The sequence below is a fragment of the Carcharhinus amblyrhynchos genome, chromosome 26, assembly GCF_965287045.1.
Source record: "Carcharhinus amblyrhynchos chromosome 26, sCarAmb.v2.hapA, whole genome shotgun sequence".
Lineage (NCBI taxonomy): Eukaryota > Metazoa > Chordata > Chondrichthyes > Carcharhiniformes > Carcharhinidae > Carcharhinus > Carcharhinus amblyrhynchos.
The window spans coordinates 27,040,235-27,065,672 of NC_137349.1; the positions used below are offsets into that span (position 1 = coordinate 27,040,235).

Here is a 25,438-nt window from a genome sequence, read left to right on the forward strand (position 1 = left end):
TGTGTGGAGTTTGCACATTCTCCCCATGTCTTCATGGTTTTCTTCTGGGTACCCTGGTTTCCTCCCACAATCAAAAGTTAGGTGGATTGGCCATGCTAAATTGCCCCTTAGTGTCAAGGGAGTAGCAGGGTAAATAATTGGGATTACGGTTGGTACGCTTGTGGTTGGTACAGACTCAGTGGGCTGAATGGCCTCTTTCTGTACTGTAGGGATTCTATGAAACAGTGCCAGTCCAGAAAAACAGCACTCTAAAATATATTTTTAAGGTATTATAGCTTATATCCAGGGAGTATAGCTGCTGTTATTAACATTGTGGAGACTAGTGTGCGGCTATGATGTTCTCCATCACCAACCAGCTATTGAAAACTTGACGTCCTTTTCACTGGCGCTGTTCTCCTCTACAGATTACCGGACTGGCCCATGCTTCACTCAGGTCAATAACCAAATGTGCCAGGGACAACTGAGTGGCATTGTCTGCACCAAAACCCTCTGCTGTGCCACCATTGGCCGAGCCTGGGGCCATCCGTGCGAGATGTGCCCAGCACAGCCTCACCCCTGTCGCCGTGGTTTCATCCCCAACATCCGCAGCGGAGCCTGTCAAGGTAAGCACCTACATTCTTCATTGAAATTACTGACGGTTCGACTGAGCTTTCCCTCTGAGCTGGTCCAATATGCCAGAGGGTTACCACTGGATTCTCAGCCAAGCTCTGTTTCCATCTCCCTGCCCCTATCTGGATGGATATCTCTTCTCCATTCCCACCTTATTTAAGTGCTTCTGGAAGGTGGGACCATTTCCCTGAGTTGTGTTACTGAGCAGTGCAGAATCTATATTTTCAGGTAATCAGGCACAGTAGGTACACAACCTGTCTGGTAAATACACAAGCATTGTGGCACAGGAGGGAGCTTCCCTGTCTTTGAGCTGGCAGCTCCGGTCCCATTCCAGGAGCTGATGCCCAAGGAAGGTGCATCTATAACGTAGCCAGGCAGAGTTGAGTATCAAGTTGTAACTCCTTCCAACACACACCAATGGCAGGCAGTAAGAGCGGGAGAGATTTTCATTGTGTGAGGGAAAGAAAGTTGATGTCTTCATTGCCATTGTTCAAAGCTCTGAGCTACAAAATACATGTAAAAGTACAAGTCGCCACAGCGACTTGGACTCCTTGGGAGACTGGCTGGCTCAATTGGCTGGCGTAGATCGGATTAGCACCAACAGCACAGGGTTCAATCCTTGATGCGGCTGGGGTGAGTTTGGAACCTGCTTCCTTGCCTTAACCCATGGTGGAGACTGTGGCATTGTGTGTTGGCACTGCCTTGGGGCACAGACTGCGTACTCAGGTATTCAGAGACAGAATAAATGCTGTGCCCAATTACCTGAGTAACTGGGGACAGCCTCTGTCTGCAAGTAATTAAAGATCAGCTCGGAGGAGTGACATCTCGAAGCCCATCCGCCCTCAGGGCTGCAGATCCTATGTTCAGAAGGACCAAGCCCGAAAGATTCTTTGCGGTTGAACAGCGAACTAAGCCTGATGTATTTCCTTTGATAGATGTGGATGAGTGTCAGGCCATCCCAGGCCTGTGCCAGGGAGGGAACTGCATCAACACCGTGGGATCATATGAATGCAAATGTCCAGCTGGGCACAAACAGAGCGAGAACACGCAGAAGTGTGAAGGTAGGTGCAGCTTGCTGTTCCAAATCCATTTATCCCACTCTTTCCCGCTGGAATTGTTTCTCTCTCACCATTTACTTGTTCCTCCCCGATCACCCACATGATTCAGGAGTTAATTTGCTGCCAACATCAGGGGGCACTGCCACCAGTTTTGGCTTCTGTTAAAAAGTTACTGGTGCACTGAGCTTCTCATTTCCGTATTAATACAAAAACAAAAACAGAAACTGCTGGATACACTCGGCAGGCCTGGCAGCTGCTGTGGAGAGAGAAACAAGAGTTAAGTTTTGAGTCAAGTATGAGTCAGCAGAATGCTCCAGCAGAAAAGGAGATAATTCTGCCCATCATATCTCTGTGAGCTCATTGAATGAACCAATCACCTAGTGCCATTCTCCCACCTTCCCTTCGTAACCCTGCACATTCTACCTTTTCAAATAATAATCCAATTCCCTCTTGAATGCCTCGATTGGCTCTGTCTCCACCACACTTTCAGGTAGTGCATTCCAAATCCTAACCATTCGCTGCGTAAAGAAGGTTTCTCCTCAATAATCCATTGCTTTTTTTTGCCAATTACTTTAAATTTGTATTCTGCTGTTCTCAATCTTCCATCAAGAGGATCATTTTACTCCCAATCTACTCTGTCCAGATTTCCCATGATTTTGAACATGTTCATCCATCAAATCTCCTTTCAACCTTCACTTCTCCAATGGGAAAAGTCCCAACTGCACAATCTATGTGTGTAACTAAAATTCCTCATCCCTGGCACCATTCTCATGAATCTTTTCTGAATCCCACTAATTCCTTCACATTTTTCCTAAAGTGCGATGCCCAGAGCTGGATGCAAATTCCAGTTGATACCAAACCAGTATTTTATACAAGTTTAATGTAACTTCCTTGTTCTTGTATTAAATTCTCCTATTAATAAAGCCTAGATTACTGTATACTTTAATAACCACTGGCTTCACCTGTCCTGTCACCTTCAATGACTCTCTGCTCCTGCATCTCCTTTAGAATTGTACCCTTTGTTTTATTTCATTTGTCTGCGTTCTTCCTAAAAAAATGAATCACTTTATACTTCTCAACACGAGCTCCATTTGGCACTCGTCCACCCATTCCACCAATCTGCCTGTGTCCATGTGAAGTTCTACACTATCTGCCAGATGGTTCACAACGCTTCTAAGTTCCGTATCATATGCAAGTTTTGAAATTGTGTCGTATGCACCAAGGTCCAGGTCACTAATATGTATCAAGAGAACAAAGACCCCAATTCTGTCCCCAGGGAACTTCATTACAAACCTTTCTCCATTCTGAAACATCCATTAACCACCACTCTCCATTCCCTGTCACTTAGCCAATTCTATATCCATGTTGCTACTGTCCCTTTTATTCCACGATCTATAACTTTGCTCATATGTGTGTTGTACGGCACTGTGTCAAATGCCTTATGGAGGTTTATGAGCATCACGTCAACATTATTGCCCTCATCAACCTTCTCTGTTAGCCTTTAAAAAAAACACTAGCAAGTTGTTAAAAATGATTTGACTGTAACATATTTGTGCTGGCTTTCCTTAATTAACCCACATTTGTCCACGTGACTCTTAATTTTGTCCCAAATTATTGTGTTTAGAAGCTTGATTGGCTTATAGTTGCTGAGCTTATCTTCACACTTTTTTTGAACGAGGGTCTAACATTACAATTCTCCAGTACTCTGACTGAGTACTCTGACTCCCTGAGTCTAAGGAAGATTGGAAAAATATGACCAGTGATTCCACAATTTCCGCTCTCACTTCCTCCTGTATCCTTGGATTATCTCATCTGGTCCCAGCGAATTAGCAACTTTAAAACAGACAATCTCATCCAATACCTTCTCCTTTAAATTTTCTAATGTCTGAATTAACTCCACTTCCATCAAAGCCAGGGCAACATCATCTTCTTTATTGATCTCAGATACTAAATATTTATTTAATATTTCAGCCTTGCTCCTTTCTTCCACCCATAAATCCCCTTTTTTGGTCCCTAAATAGTCCCACTCCTCCTCTAACCACCTTTTTACTATTTATATCTCAATTGAAGACTTTGTGCTCCCCTTTTATGTTAGCTTCCAGTTTCTTTTCACACTCTCTCTTTGCTTCTCTTACTTGATACTTCAATTCCCATCTGAACCTTCTATATTCAGTCTGTTTTTCAGTTGGTCTATCCGCCTGACATCGTCTTAAGCACATTTCTTTCTTCTTCATCTTAATCTCTATCTCTTTCATTATCCAGGGAGGTCCGCAGATGTTTGTCCTATTGTTGTGATTGTCCCTTTAAGGGCAACACAGCAGAGTAAGGGTCACCTGGCTTGGGTGACCAATGGTGTCTCAGAGTAGGGAATTACTCCAGGGTGGAGTCCTCTTTGGTAAAGAGACATTATGGGAGCTAGCTACAGCCCTGAGACTGCTGTGCATTTCTTGTTAATAAATCCTTTTAGTGTTCACTGACAAAATCTGTGAAAGTGAATCTTTACACCTATCTTTCTCTTTGTGGGTATATACCTTGACTGTGCCAAAACTATCCCTTCTTTAAAGGAATCCCATTGTTCATGTACTGTTTTTTATGTCAATCTTTAATTCCAATTTACCTGACCCAGATCCATTCCTCTCCCATTGAAGATGGCTTTGCCCCGGTTAATTACTCTTACTCTGGATAGTTCTTTGACCTTATCCACCTAAACTTTATAATATGATGATCACTGTCCCTTAAATGTTCTCTTACTTACAATTAATCCATTTAGCCCACCTCATTGCTGAGAACCAGGTCTCGCAGTGCCTCCTCCCTTGTTGCTCTAGAAATGTAGTACTGTGGAAAACATTCTTGAAAATATCATAGAGAATCTTGCCTCTTTCTGCTATTCATTGCTACTATTTATGTCAATATTTGGATAATTAAAGTTCCTTCATTATAACTAGTCTATATTTCTTGCGCCTCTCTGTAATTTCCTTGTAGATCCTCTACATCTTTCCCATTAGTCAGTGGCCTACATCAAGCAATGTAATTGCACCGTTTTTTCTTCCTTAGCTCACGTCAAATAAATGTTGTCCATGAGTCTTTCTTTTGGGACATCTTCTGTCTCCAGCACTGCATTGTTCTTAATCTATATTGCCACCCCTCCCCCCTTTCTTCCTTTCCTATATACTCTGAACACCTTGTTTCCAGTGATACTTAATACCCAGTCCTGCCCTTTGAATCAGAACTCTTCCAGCTATAACATCACAGTTACACGTGGCAATCTATGTCTGTGATTCATAATCTTATTTACCATGCTGTGTATTCACATACATGCGCAGTAACCCTGATTTAAACTTTTGCCCCTATTCTGATGGCCTAGTGGTATCACCACTGGACTATTAATCCAGAAACTCAACTAATGTTCTGGGGAGCTGGGTTCGAATCCCGCAGATGGTGGAATTTGAATTCAATAAAAAAAACCTGGAATTAAAAATCTACTGATGATGGTGAAGCCATTGTCGATTGTGGGAAAAATGCACTTGGTTTACTAATGCTCTTTAGGCAAGGAAATCTGCCGTCCTTACCTGGTCTGGCCTACATGTGACTCCAGAGCCCCAGTAATGTGGCTGACTCTTAACAGTCCTCGGGCTACTAGGAATGGGCAATAAATGCTGATGTGGAGATACCGGCGTTGGACTGGGGTAAACACAGTAAAAAGTCTCACAACACCAGGTTAAAGTCCAACCAGTTTATTTGATAGTAAACTCACAAGCTTCAACAGTCATGGGCATTCAGCCTTTGATCTTTGGGTGAGTGTTCTCCAAGGCGGCCTTCACGGCACACGACAACACAGAATCGCTAAGCAGAGACTGACAGCCAAGTTCCACACACATGAGGACGGCCTCAACCGGGATCTTGGGTTCTTGTCACACTATCTGTAACCCCCATAATGACTTGCCTGGGCTTGCAAAATCTCACTATCCTGGCTCGAGACAATATATACTCCTTTAACCTGTGCTTGGCCCTTTCTCCACTCACATTGTCTATACCTTTAGGACTTGTTTACCTGTAAAGATTTGCATTTCATCCATTCTCTTGTAAATTGAGTTTGTGTTTGTATATATCCTGTTTGTGAACGCAACTTCTCTCTCACCTGAAGAAGGAGCCTGAGAGTCCAAAAGCTTGTGGGTTTACTGTCAAATAAACTGGTTGGACTTTAACCTGGTGTTGTGAGACTTTTTACAATAAATTCTGGCCAGCCAGCGACACCCATGTCCCATGAATGAATTTGCAAAAACTTACTATTTCCTATTTTAGTACTATCTATTTCTGCCAGTATTCAGGTCCTTGGTATTCCTTTCTGATATTATCTCCTGGTTTGCACATCCCTGCCAAGTTAAGTTAAACTTTCCCAAACAGCGCTAGCAAATCACTCCACAAGGAACTCAATCTTGGTTTTATTTCGGTGCAGCCCATTAAGGCTGAATTTTAGGCCCCATCTTCCCAATATCCCAGGGATCTAAAGCCTCTCCTTCTGCACCATCTTTCCAGTCACATATCCACCTGCTTTTCCTTCCTGTTTCTATACTCACTTACACATCCAGAGATGACTACTTTTGAGGCTCCACTTGCTAGATTCTAACCTAGCTCCTTAAATCCTGACTGCAGGACCACATCACTCTTTCTGCCTACGTCATTGATACCAATGTGGAGCATGGCAGCTGACTGTTTTACAAGACCTCCCTCATGGTGCTCTTCAGCCATTCCCGTTCACTGATAACCCGAATACCAGGGAAACGACACACCGTCCTACATTCACATCTGCTGAAATGCCTGTCAATTCCCTGAGCTACCCAATCTCCTATCGTTATTGCTCCTCCAATCTTTGTGCCCCCTCTGTACAGTGCACCTGTGGTGCCATGGATTTATCTCTGGCTGTGCTGTCCAAAATAACCATCACTTCCATTGGTATTCAGAACAGAATACAGGTTGGAGAGTGGGATGCACTCAGTGGACTCTTGTTCTGCTTGCCTGTTTCATAGAACATAGAACATTACAGCGCAGAACAGGCCCTTCGGCCCACGATGTTGCACCGACCAGTTACAAAACAATGACCCACTAACCTAAACCAATCCCTTTTCGTCTATAAAGTCAATTGACTATCTGCTGATACGGGCGGCACGGTAGCACAGCGGTTAGCACTGCTGCTTCATGGCTCCAGGGTCCTGGGTTCGATTCCTGGCTCGGGTCACTGTCTGTGTGGAGTTTGCACATTTTCCTCGTGTCTGTGTGGGTTTCCTCAGGTTTCCTCTCACAGTCCAAAGATGTGCAGGTTAGGTTGATTGGTTATTCTAAAAAAAAATTGCCCCTTAATGTCCAGGGATGTGTAGGTTAGAGGGATTAGTGAGTATAATATGTAAGGATATGGAGGTAGGGCCTGGGTGGGATTGTGTTCAGTGCAGACTCGATGGGCCGAAGGGCCTCTTTCTGCTCTGTAAGGTTCTATGATCTATGATCTTCTATGATGATCACCCATCCCCTTTCTCCTTGCATACTCTTAAGCTGTGGGGTGACCACGTGTATTAACACACTACACTACAGATCCGTCAGTCTGACAGAGACACCGCATTCATGTCAGCTGCTGCTCAAACTCCAAATCTAGTTCCAATCCTGGAGCTCAAACTCTGAATCCTGGAGTAAGCTTTATTACTGCTATTAAACCTCTTCACTAGTAACAAGTCTTCTTTAGGCCACAGGTCTGCATTTTAACTGCTGTCAGATTTTCAGAGTATGCTGGAGTAAAGCAAAAGGAATAAGAGCACATGTTACTGACTTCCACTTTAAAAAAATACAACACGTGACTTGACTTGATGCGGGAGAAAATGTCTCGGACACAACTCTATTGCTTCCGCACCTACATAGTGCTTAATGTGTAGAAGATGTCAACAGAGTGTCCAATTCACTTTCATTTCAGATCACATTGAAAGCTTGGTCAAATTGAGTGTAACTAACCAGAATCAAACTCCATGTCACAGCTGAACTTAACACTATCACTATTTAATGAGCATCCCCATTTGCCCTCCACACCCTGAAATCCCATCGTTTAGCAACTTAGGGATGGCACAGTGGTTAGCACTGTTACCTGACAGTGCCAGGGACCCGAGTTTGTTTCCCGGCTCGGGTCACTGTCTGTGTGGAGTTTGCACATTCTCCTTGTGTCTGCGTGGGTTTCCTCCGGGTGTTCTGGTTCCCTTCCACTGTCTGAAAGACGCGCTGGTTGGAATCCTAGAATCCCTACAGTACAGAAGGAGGCCATTTGGCCTATCAAGTCTGCATCAACCACAGTCCTTTTGTTGCACTTCAATGTAACTTCATTGCAGTGTTAATGTAAGCCTACTTGTGACACTAATACATAAACTTTAAATCGTAAACTGGATGCTGATTTGTGGATGAATGTTTCACTTGGTCAGTCACACCCACCTCTCCATTCAAGCTACTGCACCTAGCTCAGCTCTCCTAATTCAAGAGAACCGCAACAACAAAAACAGAATATGCTGGAAAATCTCAGCAGGTTTGACAGCATCTGTGTGTCTGGGGTGAAGGGTCATCTAAGAAACATTGTCTTTATTTTCCCACCACTGGCACTGTCAGACCTGTTGAGATTTTTCAGCATTTTCTGTTTTTGTTTCAGATTCCAGCATCTGCAGTGTTTTGCTTTTTGCAACAACAACAATTTGGTTTTAAGGGATTCCTTTCACGTAATAAAACATTCTGAGGCACTTCACCCACCCACTCAGCCACAAAAATCTAACACGGACCCACACTGGGAAAATATTTGGCACAGAAGGAGGCCAGTCAGCTCATCATGTCTGTGCTAGCTAAAAAACTCATGGCCCGTGGTCTTCTCAGGGTTACAGCAGTTCAAGCGCATTTCCAAATAAGTTCTTAATCCTGTATATAAAGCAATAAGATTTCTGCTTCTATCACCCTTTTATGGCAGTAAGTTCCAGACAACAAAATTCTTCTTAACTCCCTTTTAGTCCTTCTGCTAATTATTTCAAATCTATGCCCCCCGGTTATTGACTCTGCCAAGGGAAATATGTCCTCTATATCCACGCTGTCCAGGCCCCTGATCATATTGTGCACCTCAAATTAAACCAGCCTCGCATATTCCAAAGAAAACAACTTCAACTTGTCTAATCATTGCTCTGAGCTACGATTCTCCATTCCTGGCAACATTCTCAGAAACCTCCTTTGTATCCTCTTTAATGCAATCAAATCCTTTCTCTAATGCAGTGACCAGAACTGTACTCAGTGCTTATATCTGTGGTCTGGCTAGTGTTTTATAAAATTCACACATAACCTCTCTGCACTTACATTCTGTGCCTCAGTTACTAAATCCCACAGTTACAGTATCCCACGTGCCTACCTGTCCTGCTGCATTCAAGCTTTGTGAACTTGCATTCCACGGTCTCTCGATTCCTCTGCACTGCCCAGTATCCAAACATTTATTACCCATTTCCTTGCCTTGTCTGCCGTTCCCAAATGCATTACTGTCACTAGATTGAATTCCATTTGCTATTCTTCTGCCCATTTGACTGGTCCATTGATACCTTCCAGTGGCCGACGGCTTTCCTGTTCACAATCAACCATGTATTGCAGGAAGAGATACTAGCCGGAATTTCATCGTCCCGCCTGCCACGGGAATCAGACAATGGTGAGGTTTGTTGACCACAGGCAGGACTTTATGGTTTTGGGACGAACGAGGCTGTAAAATCCCACCCATTGGTTCAAATGATCAAAAACCTGGTCAAACGGATAGGTTAAAAGAGGAAAGGGGAGTGATGGAATGGAGGAGCATGGATTCCAGAGTCCTGACCTATTCACTGAAGGCACAGCCTCCAATCATGGAGCAATTAAAATAATGGCTGAAATTTTCCAGCCACTCCCACCGGTGGGATCTTCTAGTCCCGCTGACAGTGCCCCCCTGGTAAAGGAGGGCGCAAACAATGGGAAACCCCATTGACAGCAGTAGGACTGGAAGAACCCACTGCTGGCCAGTGGCAGGTTGCCCCCCCCTGCCGCAAGATCTGTTGTGGAGGGACAGAAAGTCCCACCCAGTGGATACTCAAGAGGCCAGAATTAGATGAGCACAGATATCTCAGAAGATTGTGAGGCTGGAAAAGATTACAACGATGGGAGGGGCAAGGCCATGATAAGCTTTGAAAACCAGAATGGGGATTTTAAAATCAAGATGTACGTGGAGCCAATGAAGCACAGCTGGTTGGAGCTGAAGCAGACAGGGAGGTAGGACACTGGCAGCAGAATTTTGGATAATCTCAAGTTTACAGAGGATAAAACCCAGGAGGATGGGCAAGGGAAGCATTGGAAGTCAAGAGGTAAGAAAGGCGTAGATGAGAGTTTCAGCAGTGCATATACATAGAGACAAAAGTGCACACAAATGCAGTATAAACATGCGCAGTCTGATTGATCACAATTGAAATGCCAATTGCAAAAGAGCCTCGTCATTTGATGTAGGATCCTTGACAGTAGGTAGTCATTATTGTCTTAAGACTGGGAGCTGATCACTAAAGGTTCAAAGGTTAAAAATAGTGGCTTCAAGTGACTAGACTTTTTTTACGTATTAATTTAGATTCCATCCACTTCCAGTCTGATAGTAATTACATGACATATTGCTTTATAATTTAGAATGATAATTACACAGACTGGAATGCTGATCACTGGCCAGCATTCTGTCAGCAGCAACTTATCCAAACTGCTCAGCTTACACAGTGCAGTTGGATCATTTCTTTGCTGAGGAGGAGGCAGATGGAAGAGGCCTTCACCCGAGCGGGACTGAGACCATAAGGCATTGGAGCAGAATTAGGCCACTCGGCCCATCGAGTCTGCTCCACCATTCAAACATGGCTGATATTTTTCTCATCCCCATTCTCCTGCCTTTTCCCCATAACCTCTGATCCACTTACTAACCAAGAACCTATGCAAGAGCAACACAAAACATTTCATTTTCACCTCCTTTTTGAATCAAAGACAAAAGAAGAAAATGCCAGTGAGAGACCTTTTCAACGTTAGGCCAGCAACAGGATTAACATGTTCGGATGAGCGCTTTTCCCATTTCTGGAAGAATGAAATGTTCACTGAATGGTTAGTTCACAGTGCCAGGGATCCAGGTTCAATTCCGGCCTCTGTCACTGTCTGTGTGGGGTTTGCACATTCTCCCCGCGTCTGCATGGGTTTCACCGGGTGCTCCGGTTTTCTCCCACAGTCCAAAGTTGTGTGCGTTAGATTGATTGGCCATGCTAAATTGATCCTAGTGTCAGGGGGTCTAGCAGGGTAAATACATGGGGGTTATGGGGTTAGGGCCTGGATGGGATTGTTATTGGTGCAGGCTCGATGGGCTGAATGGCCTCCTTCTGTGCTGTAGGGATTCTATGATACTGTGAGTTTTATGAGTCACTTGGCAGCGCTGTGCCAACCACAGCATCTGCCAGCAGATGGCAGCACCATAGGCTACTACCTGCGGGGCCTGTGCAGCATTCTTCAGTTTTATTAATGAGGAATACAAGGCATCCGACTCTCCATCTTGAGGTATTCCCCGGCAAACATGGGTTAACACAAAAATATGTTGGGAACCCAGCCCTGCTGCCTCGCCATCACATGCAGCAAGGCAAGGAAGCAGCATTCTTGGTGACGTGGGAAGGAGGAGGGGAGCATGGTCTGATTAAGGATGGGACGGAAAGTTAGCGATAGACCTCACCACCACTTACTGCCATTGTCACTCCGGCCCAATTTCTGATGGAACCCTAGAGGAAAAGCCAGCCCATCGTTCATTCAGAACTGAGTATAAATCAGGTTTGACCACAGCTCCTGCCGCTGTGAATATCTCACAGCCACTGTGTTAGTTGTGGCGATGATTGGCTCATCCAGGGATTGAACGCAGCCAAACTCACTCATTGTGTGTGAATATACAAGACTCATCGTTGGTGTGTGAGGTAGAAAAGCCCTGGAAACGGCCGATTAATATTCAGCCTTTCTGTGTTGGGAATGGTTGATTGTCTCTCCCCCTCCCCCAGCACTTTTCAGGATCTATATGGTTTGATGAAAGGTCTGGAACTTTGGACACAATTTTCTTGCATCTAAAGCACTGGGTTTGGGACTCAGGTTCAATTCCGGCCTCGGGTGACTGTCTGTGTGGAGTTTGCACATTCTCCCCGTGTCTGCACGGGTTTCCTCCGGGTGCTCAAATTTCCTCCCACACACCAAAGTTGTACAGATTACGTGGATTGGTCATGCTTAATTGGCCCTTAGTGTCAGTGGGATTAGCATGGTAAACACATGGGGTTATGGAGATATGGCCTGGGTGAGATTGTTATAAGTGCACTTGATGGGCAGAATGGTCTCCTTCTGCACTTTAGGGATTCTATACGTGTTCCTGTTCCCTCCACCCACCTGCACATCCTTATTGACCTGCCCCTTATTGGACCTACACCCCACCCCCCTCCACTCCTGAGAGAATCCTACCTCCTCATCCACCCCCTGCACTTGTGTCTACATCACCCATTTTCCATTCTGTAGGTGAGGCTCCCTGTAAGGTAACAGAATTCCATCCTTTAACTCTGTCTCTCCCTCTCTGTATCTCTGTCTCTCTCGCTCAGTCTTGCTAGTTTTGTCTCTCTCGCTCTCTCTCTCTTTCTCTCTCTCTCTCTCACGCTCTCTGTCCCTCTTTCTGTCTCTGTCTCTCGGTCTCTCTCTCTGTCTTTCTGTCTTTCTCTCTCTGTTTCTCTCTGTCTCTCTCTTTCTTTGTAGTGCTCTGTCTCCGTCTCTTGCCGTCTCTCTCTGTCTCTCTCTCTTTCTCTCGCTCTCTCTCTCTCTCCGTGGGTGCTACCTGATCTGCTGAGAGTTTCCAGCAGTTTGTGTTTTCAAAGGAACAGTTGTTTTAGATTCTGTTATTAACTTCACTGAGAAACATAAGGCACCAGATGGTAACATGGCAACACAGATGGTAACACAGAACAGGAGCCATTTGGTGTAGTGGGAGTAAAGTAATTAAAGAACTTCTGTGCCCATAAACTGCACTGGTACAGTGAATAGACACACACTGTACTTGCAGTTTCCGGGCTTGTTCTCCATCTTTGTCAAGAATCCAGGCCATTGGCAAATCCTGTGACACACAGGGAACGGTCGTCCAACCAGCATCAACATCCAGAGAATTGTAACCCAACACGGAGGCACAGTGGTTAGCACTGCTGCCTCACCAGAAACCTGGGTTCAACTCCAGCCTCGGGTACCTGTCTCTGTGGAGTTTGCACGTTCTCCCCGTGTCTGCATGGGTTTTCGCCAGGTGCTCTGGTTTCCTCCCACAATCCAAAGTTGTGCAGGTTAGGTTGATTGGCCATGCTAAATTGATCCTCGTATCAGCGGGATAAGCATGAGAAATATGTGCAGTTATGGGAATAGTGCCTTATTGGTGTTGTGGCCTCCTCCTGCACTGTAGGGATTCTGTGATCTTCTATGATCCATGAACAAAGATCAACACTCAGGGAAGTATACCTGGCAAGAGTTAATGCTGAGGGAACAGCACTCAGTAAGATAAATGAGCTGACAAACATGTAATGTAAATACTGTATCTCAACAATAGTCAGAGCCTTCTGAGAGAACACAGGAGAGACAATTGCTGAGCAAAGCAAAATACTTGTCCAGGTGAAGATGGAGATGGTCCTGCAGTGAAACTTTCCAAATATTGACATTTAATTACTATCTCCAACATCCACATACACAAATGGAAAGGTTAAATCACATTTAAGATATAGATCTAATCTGTGTACAATGGCGCTCTGTCCGCTAATCCTTTGGAAATTATTTTTAGGCTCAATGGGTAGCATAAACTATCACCGACTCCAGGACTAGACATAGATCAGAGAAGGAGAATGGCAGGACACTGGAGAAGGTTGGGGAATGGGAGTGCGAGGGAGGGGGAAGAATATAAAACTCAAGACAATGGGGATAAAACTTTGGAGATGAAAATTAGACAATGTGGTCAATGGGGATGAGTGAAGACCCAAACTGAACTCGAATAAGTGAGAATTGGAACCAGGAAGTCAGTGCAAAGAATGAGAATTAGACAGGGTTGGAGGCGGGGTTGGTGGAAAAAGTCTGAGATGCGCAGAGGATAAACAGTCTTAAAGATGCAGAATTTTGGGGCAGTTCAGAGAGGAAGGAAAGCAGTGATTCAAAATAAATGGGAGCAATTGTGGCATCAAGATGTGGAAGGGGGAGTGAGGCTGGAGAGAGGATTTGTTAGAAACAGAGAGTTGAAGTGTTTGTGTGTGTGAGGAAGACATAGAGGGTGGAATATTCCATGCACCCTGTTGTGTGGTCCACAGCAGTGGAAGTGGGATCTTCTGATCCCGCCATTGTCAACGGAATGTCCATTGAATGCACTCCTCATTGCTGGGAAATCTGTGGCAGGGGTGTGCCGTCGGCAGAACTGGAAGATCCCACTGGTGTGAATGGCCAGAGAATTCTGCCTGGGAGTGAGAGAGAGAGAGATGTGTAAAAGGGCAACAAACAATGTCGCATTTGGCACTGACTGATTATAGCCAGCCTCCTGTTCCTCCTTTTTTGATGGAAGGGTTTGAGTTCTCAGGGGAATAAACAATATTGAAAGAGGATGCTAATGGAGTTCCAATGTGCCGTTGAGTATGTTGATATGTCTTAAATCTCATGAGTAAACTTGTAGTTATTTTGGATTCAGGTGAATGGAAGAAGCGGGGAGGGCTTGGTTATAAGATCTATCGAACCTACTTTACCATTCAATAAGGTCATAGCTGAACTTCTGTTTCATCTCCATTCACCCACCCTGTGTCCATGTCCCACATATTCATTTAGTCATCCAAAATCCTAACAATCTCAGTTTTGAATGTATTCAGCAACTGAGTGTCCCCAACCCTCTGAATAAAGAGATTTCATATCTCAGTCTTAACTGGTCAACACTTCATTCTGAAATTATGACATCTAGTCTGGACTATTCATTCACGCTAATTGAGAAGGCCCCCTGTTTGGATTCAGAGTGATCTGATCCAGTAACTAAGACAATGGTGTAGTTCCCAGAGTTTATTAGTAGTTTAATTGGGCAGACGTGGTTGCATGGCGGTTAGCACTGCTGCCTCACAGTGCCAGAGACCCGGGTTCAATTGCCAGCTTGGTTCACTGTCTGTGTGGAGTCTGCATCTTCTCCCCATGTTTGCATGGGTTTCCTCCGAGTGCTCCAGTTTCCTCCCACAGTCCAAAAGACAGGCTGGTTAGATGTATTGGCCCTGCTAAATTCTCCTTCAGTGTACCCGAACAGGCGCCAGAGTGTGGTGATTTTCATAGTAAATACTATAAGCCTACCTGTGACACTAATAAATAAACTTAAATTTAAAATCTCCACAACTTAACCATTTTGGAGCAGCCACAGCAGCCATCGATTGTAAAGCATGTTTTTGACAGTATCAGACCATACTCTGTGAATGTTTTCTGTCCCCGTCTCTTTTATCTCAGAAAGGGAAGTGGTTAAGGAGCTTTCTCATGTCTGTGCCAAGATACTAAGGGAAATGATCTCTGATACAACTGAATGCCCAGAGTCTCCTTTTTATAGTCTCAGCTGTTCCCAGAGCAGTTTTACCCACAGGAATGAATGTGGCCCATGCTTACATATCATTCTTACATGCGAGTCTGGTTGAGTTGATAGCATGTTTACACTGAGTCAGGCGATAGTGAGTTCAAAGCCTCCATTAGATCTTCAGCAGTTAATCCACACCAGGTCTGTCTGTTTGGATGGGTGGAGACCATTCCCTGGCACAATTTGAAGATGAGTATGGAGTTTTCCTGATATCCTAGCCAACATTCTTCCCTCATGAAACACCACCAAAAACATTTAAATCTTCATTTAGTGTTTGATACATCTTGCCATGTTTAGATTGGCTATTTTCTTTCCCGACATAACTGTGACTGCACTTAGAAGTAGTTTATTGGACGTGTATATGTATATATATATTTCTGATGTGTAGATATCTGTTTCCCCCTTACCATTTGGTTTCCATGACAGAAAGTAAGAATTACCAGGGTTATTGGTGAGTTGAACAATGGCAGGAGAGGGGAGCTACCCACCTGATTGCTAGTGAAAAATTTAGGTTAAAAGGTTAAAGGAATAGTTGAATCTAGAGTTTGATTATCACACCGAGCATGCTTTAAGAAGCTGTATGTAACAATTCCTGTTTAGCTCATCATGGTACTAGGATTAGTGCATGCCAAGCAATGAAGTGTTGAATGGAACCACTTAGGCGAGCGATTAATAGCAGATTAGCATGTGACAATAAGAGCTTGGGCGAGAAATAGTAACAGCAACAAATTGTTCGAGAGGAGCCAAAATGCTGAGAGTTTCCAGCAAGTTTAAAGACGGAGGGGCGGTTGTGGGCAGCAGGGTGTGAAGTGAAAAGGGGACACACACACAGTCGGTTCCATAAGAGGACAGTACGTGGAATGTGATGTTTGTATTGGCTTTGGCTGGAGATGATATCTGGTGTGGACCAGGCTCTGGCAAAGGAGCAAAGAAATGATTGGAATCAGTTCCAATTTAGCTAAATGATCAGGGGAAAAAAAGTACATTTTTTTTGGCCTCTGACCAAGAATTACGTCAAAAGCAAGAACAAATGTACCAGGCGTCTTTTGAAAGGTCTGATTGAAAACGTTTGTTTGTGAAAGGTTGAGACGGTGATTAAAAACACAATCACTTGAGGGAATACTTGTATAATTCGACAAATTATATCAAATGTCCGTCATTTGGAATAAGAGGTGGGTGATTGACATCTCTTGGGCTTTGAGTGATATTTAAAACATACACACATTGCCAAACACTGCAGACATGAAGAAGACTGCTGGGAGCATTGCATCATCACAAGCCCAGCATATACCTTTAGGAAAAAAGCCTGCTAAGGAGGGCAAAATATTTTCATGGGCGAACTTAGACTCCCTCAGCAGTCAACTTGACTTGATTGTAAAGTTTTTTAATGTTTATTTATTAGTGTCACAAGTAGGCTTACATTCACACTGCAATGCATTTACTGTGAAAATCACCTAGTTGCCACACTCCGGCACCTGTTCGGGTACACTGAGGGAGAATTTAGTATGGCTAATGTACTTGACTAGCATGTCTTCCATACTGTGGGAGGAAACCAGAGCACCTGGAGGAAACCCACGCAGACACAGGGCAAACATGCAGACTCCGCACAGACAATGACCTAAGACGGGAATTGAACCTTGGCCCCTGGTGCTGTGAGGCACCACTAACCACTCTGCTACCGCCCATTCAGAGCTTGTATAGACCTCACCCAGAGCATTGTATTTGGTTTTGAGCTCCGAGCCTTGCACCATTAGATGTACCTAGCAGGTTCACCAGGATCATACCAGGGCTTAAGGGGTTAATTTCTGATTGCACAAACTTGGCTTGCATTCCCTTCAGTTTAGCTGCTTGAGCTGTGATCAAATCAAGGTGTTCAAAGTTAGAAAATAATTCGATATAGTGAATACCACAGGTCAATTTTCTGCAGAAAGGAACGCAGGATAAAGGGCCCTAATCTTCAAATCAGAGTAAGAACGTTATGGGAGTGAATTCAGGAAGAACTTTCTCACACAAAGGATAATGGAAATCGAGAACTAACTTCCCAAAAAGATCATGGACACTGAATCAATTCAAATTTGAAGACTGAAATGGTTAGATTTTTGCTCTGAGGTTTGAAGGAAACAAATGAGGGTAAAGTACTCTTGAGATAGGAACAGTCAGGTTTTAATGGTGGAATGGGCTCAAGGGGCTAAATCGTCCAATCATGCCATCTGCCCATAAATATCTACATTTCTGTTTCTCATTACATTTTACATTGAGATGCTTCCAGCAGAAACTCCAGAGAGCGGAGTTTGAGCAGGGATTCTAGCCCCCATTTTGGTATACCCTTTGCCAGCTTGCTTCTATTAGTCCTGCTCAGGTGCCCCTGGGAAGGTGGCTGGTGTTTGCAATTTCGGCAGTCTTGAAAATTTGGGTCAACAATGTGGAATTTCCTTGTGCCATGTTCCCCGGCAGAAAGAGGCTCTCACGCTATACTACGTACATAACAGGAAGGGCTGGACCTGGCCAGCAAACATTGAAACTAGGATCTTACAAGGAAATATCCAGCAGCACAGTCAATCAAGAATTCCCATGTTTTGATACTCTCCCAGTACCATCATGGAACAAGAGCATTCACAAGCGTGGAAGATAACATCTTCACCTCTGTTTGGAGATACAGGTGTGAGGACACTCGGGTGAGCACAAAGGCCATTATTGTGTTGGAATGTGGCAGTGGCATAGTGGTGTTATCACTGGACTAGTAATCCAGAGACCCAGGATAATGCTCTGGGGATCTATGTTCGAATCCCACCATGGCAGATGAATTTGAATTCAACAAAAATCTGGAAATAAAGTCTAATGATGACATGTGAAATTAATGCCCACTTAATGGCCCCATCCTACCAGTCAGGATACTCACCATGTGGGAAGCCCAGAAAGCAAACTCAATTGGAGTTGCATATGGACAAGGATGGGGGGAGGTTTCACGGGGATTTCACGGTTTGATTGGCAGTCCCCAAGTGGTTATAGACTTTGAAGTGAGTCTTTGTTTGGTTTTATAATGGATTAAGCACTTAAATGAAATATTTGTTCTTCTAAGAGCACAATGGTTAGGACTGCTGTTTCACAGCACCAGGGACCTGGATTCAATTCCAGCCTTGCGTGACTGTCTGTATGGAGTTTGGACGTTCTACCGCTCTCTCCATGTCTGCAAGGATTTTCTCTGAGTGTCCCAGTTTCCTCTCACATTCAAAAGATGTACAGGTTAGGTTGCGAGGCCATGCTAAATTACCCCTTAGTGCCCCAATATGTGTAGGGAGATTAGTGGGGTAAATAAGTGAGATTACGGGGATTGGACCTGGTTACGATCCTCTGTTGAGGCTCAATAGACCAAATGGCTTCCTTCTGCACTGTAGGATTCTATGATTATGTAGTCGAAGGAATGTAAATGTAGTGAATGGTTTTTTATGAATGAGAATTCAAACTTTTTTTTAGTCTCAGCTTGGCTGCTGAGATCTGCTTGTTGCCAAAACAGGGTGAGTTGGCATTATGAGTGTAAGGGCAAAAGGTGGTGGGTGATAGCATGGATTGACAAAGTCGCTATAGATGCCAGGGTGCTGGGGGGTAGGGATGGGGGGAGGTGGTTGGTGACCTGTGGAAGGGCATAAGTCTGCATGGAAGGTATGAAGGACCATGGGGTGGGGAGAGCGCACGAGGTGGCAGGGATCAGCATAACTGGACCACTGGGAGTGTTGAGGGATTGAGAGGGGTCAAGGGTGAGGGGCGGAGGGCTTTCTTTTTGTCTTAATGTCCCTTTTAAAATCTTTGACAGAATGTTGTGTACTGAGGAAGGCCCTCCCCCCGGCCCACCTCTACACCCAACTAACCCCACTAACAAAAACCTAAATCCCACAATCTGGGACACTTTCTCACAGGCCAGGTTTGTAGAACTGGGAAATATCCCGACTCTGCGCTCCCAACCCGAGAGAAAATATCCAGGCCTAAGTACAGGTCGACTGACTCAAACTCCCAGTTCAGAGTTGTAGTTTTCACATACAACCCATATTTCACATACACGGAGATAAGGAGGGAGGCTATTAAAAATAGCATTGAATTCTAAGCCTGACCACAGCTTATGCAGTGCAGGGGGATGCTGGCTATAGTTACAGTGTGGATACATACAATATATATACGTACACATATATCAGTGACTTACAAGATTACATTACTAATCAAGGTAGGATATCAGGGCATTATAGCTATGAGTTGTGGGGGGTGGCACAGTAGTTAGCGCTGCTGCCTCAAAGCGTCAGGGACCCCGGTTCAATTCCAGCCTCATGTCACTGTCAGTGTGGAGTTTGCACATTCTCCTCATGTCTGTGTGGGTTTTCTCCGGGTGCTCCAGTTTCCTCCCCAGTCCAAAGATGTGCAGGTTAGGTTGATTGGCTATGCTAAGTTGACCCTAGTGTCAGGGGATTAACAAAGTAAATATGTGGGGTTATGGGAATAGGGCCTGGGTGGAATTGCGGTCAGTGCAGACTCGATAGGCAAACTCGAAGGCAAATTCCTAACCCATATTTGGTATTCCCTTTTCCCTGGTCCTTTTTTCCCAATTTGCAAGCGGTTCAGGAGGGAAGCTCACCATCACCTTCCCAAGGACAATTAGGGATGGGCAATAAATGCTGGCCCAGCCATTGAAGGCCACATCCCATGACTGAATAACAGTGAAAATGATCGCCCTCCTCACCTGCTCAGGGCTGACTTCCCACCCAGTTTCCAAAACATCCCACACAGCTGCTGCTAGCAGGAAATCATAAGTCTATTTGGGGAATTGTCCTCTACAAAATAGATGCAATAATGTTTGCAGATGTCATGTGGTCAGATGTCATATGATCAAGCCTTCATGAATACCACCAACTGGAGTTGGCAAACGTACAGAAATTAGTGTTGTCAGCCTCGGGCTGTGTGAATGAACCACCAGGCCTAAGTTCTACAATCAGTCCTGAGTCATTTCCGCTAAGCAAAATCAGTCTGTCACCACCTGACAAAGACTGGTGTCTCCCAGAGTTTGCGTTTACACAAACACTTCTATTGTGCACGCTTGATAAACTGCTGTTTTTGGTGCAGATGCCGAGACAAATATAACACTTAACATCACTCATCTGGGCTCCTGAGCATTCCAGATAAAGCTCTATTGTATCAGACTGTCTAAGGACAAGTCAATCTGCAATGACTCAGTCAGTCCAGTATCCATTCATCCACTTGGGTCCTTGAATACATCATAGACTGTGTTGATCAGCACAATTCACATGAAGTTTGAAGATCTTTTTCAGAATTTTCTTCCCCTTAACCTTATGGTACTGCCCTGTTGTCTTAAATATTCCTCATTGGGTGAATGGGTATCTTGTAACATTATATTGTATGGTTTTATTCTGCTTTGAATGAAATGGGTGAGCGAGTGAATGTGAGTATGTAGCTGGGACAGTGGGATTGATAGGGTTTGCTTTGGATGACGATGCTATGAGAGTGAGATTAAGAAGACTGGGTGAGAATGAGACATGCGTGACATGGATATATGTGAGCATGCGATTGTTTACATGTGAATGAATGTGAGAGTGTGTATAGAATAGAATCATAGAATCCCTACTGTGCAAGAGGAGGCCATTTGGCCCGTCAAACCTACACTGACAACAATCCTGCCCAGGCCCTATCCCAATAACACCGAGTATTTATCTTGCTAGTCCCTCTGACACTCAGGGGCAATTTAGCATGGCCAATCAACCTGAACATCTTTGGAACATGGGAAGAAACCAGACCACCCAAAAGAAATGCATGCAGACATAGAGAGAAAGTGCAAACCCTCCACAGATAGTCACCCATGGCAGGAATTGAACTCGGATCCCTGGCGCTGTGAAGCAACAGTGCTAACCGCTGTATCACCATGCCATCTGTGTGACAATTGCAAGCAATTGGAAGCAAAAGCTAAGGAACAAAGAACACACAAAAGTACAACATGGGGACGGGCCCTTCAGCCTTCCAAGCCTGTGCCAATCATGACGCCCCAACGAAACTAAGAAAAAATCTGCCCCTGAGTCCACATCCCTCTGTTCCCTCTCTATTCATGTACCCACTTAGATGCCTCTTAAATGTTGCTAATGTGCCTGCTTCCACCACCTCCTCTGGCAGCACGTTCCAGGCATCCACCACTCTCTGCATGAAAAGCTTTCCCCATACAAAGAACAAAGAACAGTACAGCACAGGAACTGGCCCCTCAGTCACCAGGTCTGTGCCAAAACAGATGCCTCTCTAATGTTTTCTTGCCTCTACGTGGTCCATATCCCGCTACATAGTCCATATCCCTCTACGTGGTCCATATCCCCCTACATGGTCCATATCCCTCTACGTGGTCCATATCCCCCTACATGGTCCATATCCCTCTACGTGGTCCATATCCCCCTACGTGGTCCATATCCCTCTACGTGGTCCATATCCCCCTACGTGGTCCATATCCCCCTACGTGGTCCATATCCCTCTACGTGGTCCATATCCCCCTACGTGGTCCATATCCCCCTACGTGGTCCATATCCCTCTACGTGGTCCATATCTCTCTACGTGGTCCATATCCCTCTACGTGGTCCATATCCCCCTATGTGGTCCATATCCCTCTACGTGGTCCATATCCCTCTACGTGGTCCATATCCCTCTTCGTGGTCCATATCCCTCTACGTGGTCCATATCCCTCTACGTGGTCCATATCCCCCTATCTGGTCCATATCCCTCTACGTGGTCCATATCCCCCTACGTGGTCCATATCTCTCTACGTGGTCCATATCCCTCTACGTGGTCCATATCCCCCTATTCCCTGCCTATCCATGTATCTATTCAGATGGCTCTTGAACGTAGAATCTGCTTCCACCACCACCTCCGGCAGCACGTTCCAGGCATTCACCACCCTCTGTATGAAAAACTTGCCCCTTACATCTCTTTTAAACTTTCCCCTTCTCACTTTCAACCAATGCCCCAAAGTAATTGACCTTTCGACCCTGGAAAAGAGACTCTGGCTATCCACTCTATCCAAACCTGTCATGACCTTGTAAACCTCTGTCAGGTCTTCCCCATCTTCTGACACTCCAATGAAAACAATCCAACACATCTCCCTTAAACTTTCCCCGTCTCACCTTGAACCTGTGCCTCCTTGTATTTGACACTTCCACCCTTGGAAAAAGCCACTGACTATCCACCCTGTCTATGCTTCTCATACTTTTGTAGGCCTCTATCAGGTCTCCCCTCAGTCTCCGTCTTTCCAGTGAAAACAATCCTAGTTTATTCAACCTTTCCTCATAGCCACCCACAAGACCAGGCAACATCCTGGTGAACCTTCTTTGCTTCTCTCCAAAGCTTCCATGTCCTACTGGTAGTGTGGTGATGCAATATTCCAAATGCATCCTAACCAAGATTTTATATAGCTGCGACTTGATTTCCCAACTCTTGTACTCAGTGCCCTGGCTGATGAAGACAAGCATGCCATATGCTTTCTTAATTACCTTGGCCATCTGTGTTGACACTTTTAGGGAACTGTGGACCTGCACGCCCAGATCCCTCTGTATGTTAATGTCCCTAAGAGTTCGGTCATTTATAGTATAATTCACACCTAAATTTGACCCTCCAAAATGCATCACCTCACATTTGTCCGGATTAAACTCCACCTGCCATTTCTGTGTCCAAGTCTCCAATCTATCCATATCCTGTTGCAACCTCTGACAATCCTCGGCACTTATCAGCAACTTCACCAATCTTCACGTCATCCTTAGCAAACTTGCTAATCAGACCACCTACATTTTCATCCAGATCATTTACATATACTACAAACAACAGAGATCCCAGCACTGATCCCTGTGGTACACCACTAGCTACAGTTCTCCATTCTGAAAAATGCCCTTCCACCGTTACTCTGTCTTCTATAACCAAGCTAGTTCTGTATCCATTTAGCCAGTTCACCCTGAATCCCATGTGATTTTAGTCTTTGTACCAGTCTGCCATGTGATCCTTTGTCAAACACCTTATTAAAGTCCATATAAACTACATCCACAGCCCTTCCCTCAACAATTATCTTTGTCACCACTTCAAAAAAATCAAGTTGGTGAAACATGATCTCCTCTGTACAAAATCAGGCTGCCTGTCACTAAGTAGTCCATTTTCTTCCAAATGTGTACTTACCCTGTCCCTCAGTATCTTTTTCAAAAGCTTCCCCACCACTGATGTCAGGCTCACCAGCCTATAATTTCCTGGATTATCCCTGTTTCCTTTCTAAAACTAGGGAACAACATTGGCTATTCTCCAGTCCTCTGGAACCTCGCCTGTGGTCAAAGAGGATGTGAAGATATCTTTCAAGGTCCCAGCTATTTCTCCCCGTGCTTCCCACAGTAACTGGTCCTAGGACTTGTCTACCTTATTGCGATTTAGGATACTCAATTAGGATTCCTTCTTCGATGTAATGACATTCTCAATGATGCTGATACCTGCTGATCTAAATGCAAGAGCTGCTCTGGGGCAAAAGTGTTTCATTGATCATTTGTTGATGCTGTCCTGACAGAAATAGGTCACTAGGAGGGACACCAACTAGTCCATGGAGAATTGGCCATATCACTGTCACCTCCTTCATATCACACTGAAACGCTGCCTCCTCTTGGTACAGAATGGCAGGTTTGAACTTTCAACTCACTGACTTGCTGTGTACCCACATCCAGAATTCCTACATTTTCGGAGTATTTCTTTAACAAAATACAAATCAGTTTGTTCAGCTGCTATGTTTTAAGCTGGCTCAGTGATATCCAAGGTTTTTAAATGGATTTTCAATTCTCCTGGCTTTTAGTCAATGATTTTCCACCCCTCGTTATTTGTATTTTGATCTTTTTGTCTCTCCTTTCCAGATATTGACGAGTGCAGCACCATTTCTGGGGTTTGCGATGGGGGCGAATGCTCTAACACAGTTGGAAGCTACGTCTGCACCTGTCCACGTGACTTTGTCACAAGCCTGGATGGCTCCAGGTGTATTGGTAAGTCTGACAGATTAGTCACTGACAAACAGAGTCTGTCATTGTAGGGAGCCAATCACCGTCAGGAATAAATCACTGTAGGGAGCCAATCACTGTAAGGGGTATCATAGAATCCCTACCTTGTAGAAGGAGGCCATTCGGCCCATCGAGTCTGCATCAACCACAATCCCACCCAGGCCCTATTCCAGTAACCCCACATGTTTCCCCTGCTATTTCCCCTGACACTAGGGTCAATTTAGCATGGCCAATCAAGCTAACCACTGAAGGAGCCAGTCACCGTAAGGAATAGATCACTGTACAGGGCAATCAGTATAAGGAGCCGATTACAGTTGGGAGCCACTCGCTGTAAGGAACCAATCACTGTAAGGAGTAAATCACTGCAGGAATCACTGTCAGAAACCAATGATAGTTGGCAGCCGACCACTCTCAAGAGCCAATCACTCAGGAGGCAATATTGTAAGGAGCCAATTGCTGTAGGGAACTGGTCATTGGCCCAGTATTCAAACTCTTTGTTCATCCTTCATTCCTGCTTAAAGTGTTAACTTACCAAGACATAAACCCCTTGACCCAGTCATTTCTCCTTAAACATTTTTTTTTGATATTTTGTTTGCACTTCAGTCCAACACTCCTGATTTATGGGCACCCAATACGGAGGAGGGCGGGGGAAGGCAGAGGACCTCGTCGTGAACCTGTACCTGAGCCTGGAAAAACTTGTCATAAACAGGACCAGGCAGCAGGTGACTGAGGGATTCGTCCGGCCTGACTGTCTGCCCCTCCACCCCAGCTGTATTCATGGCCTGGTCTTCCTGGAGAGGGAGCATGTGGTGTCCAAGGGCACTGTTGAGGCCTTCCATACTCGTTGGGCACCGCAGGGGCTGGGATGTATTATTGACCCTTTTATTCACATTTTAGTTTGATGTTTTCAGTTTCCTTTCTGCTTTTTTTTTGTTTCGGGCGGTTCGCTTTTTTTGGGGACTGGAGGAGCTGCCTCTCTTAATTTGTCCCTCAGTTAATTTGATTTAGTTTATTTGGTTAGTCAAAAAAAATGACTCAGTCATTTCAGACTT

General features: G+C 44.8%; 1 protein-coding gene across 1 annotated transcript in view; it reads left to right on the plus strand.

Moving 5' to 3' along the window:
- The window catches only part of fbn3 (fibrillin 3), a 227,294-nt gene that overhangs the window by 58,078 nt on the left and 143,778 nt on the right, over positions 1-25,438 (plus strand). The window contains exons 6-8 of the mRNA XM_080212943.1: positions 405-602; positions 1,545-1,670; positions 24,246-24,371. Of these exons, the coding sequence (XP_080069069.1) occupies positions 405-602; positions 1,545-1,670; positions 24,246-24,371 (450 nt within the window). The remainder of the gene's footprint in view (positions 1-404; positions 603-1,544; positions 1,671-24,245; positions 24,372-25,438) is intronic.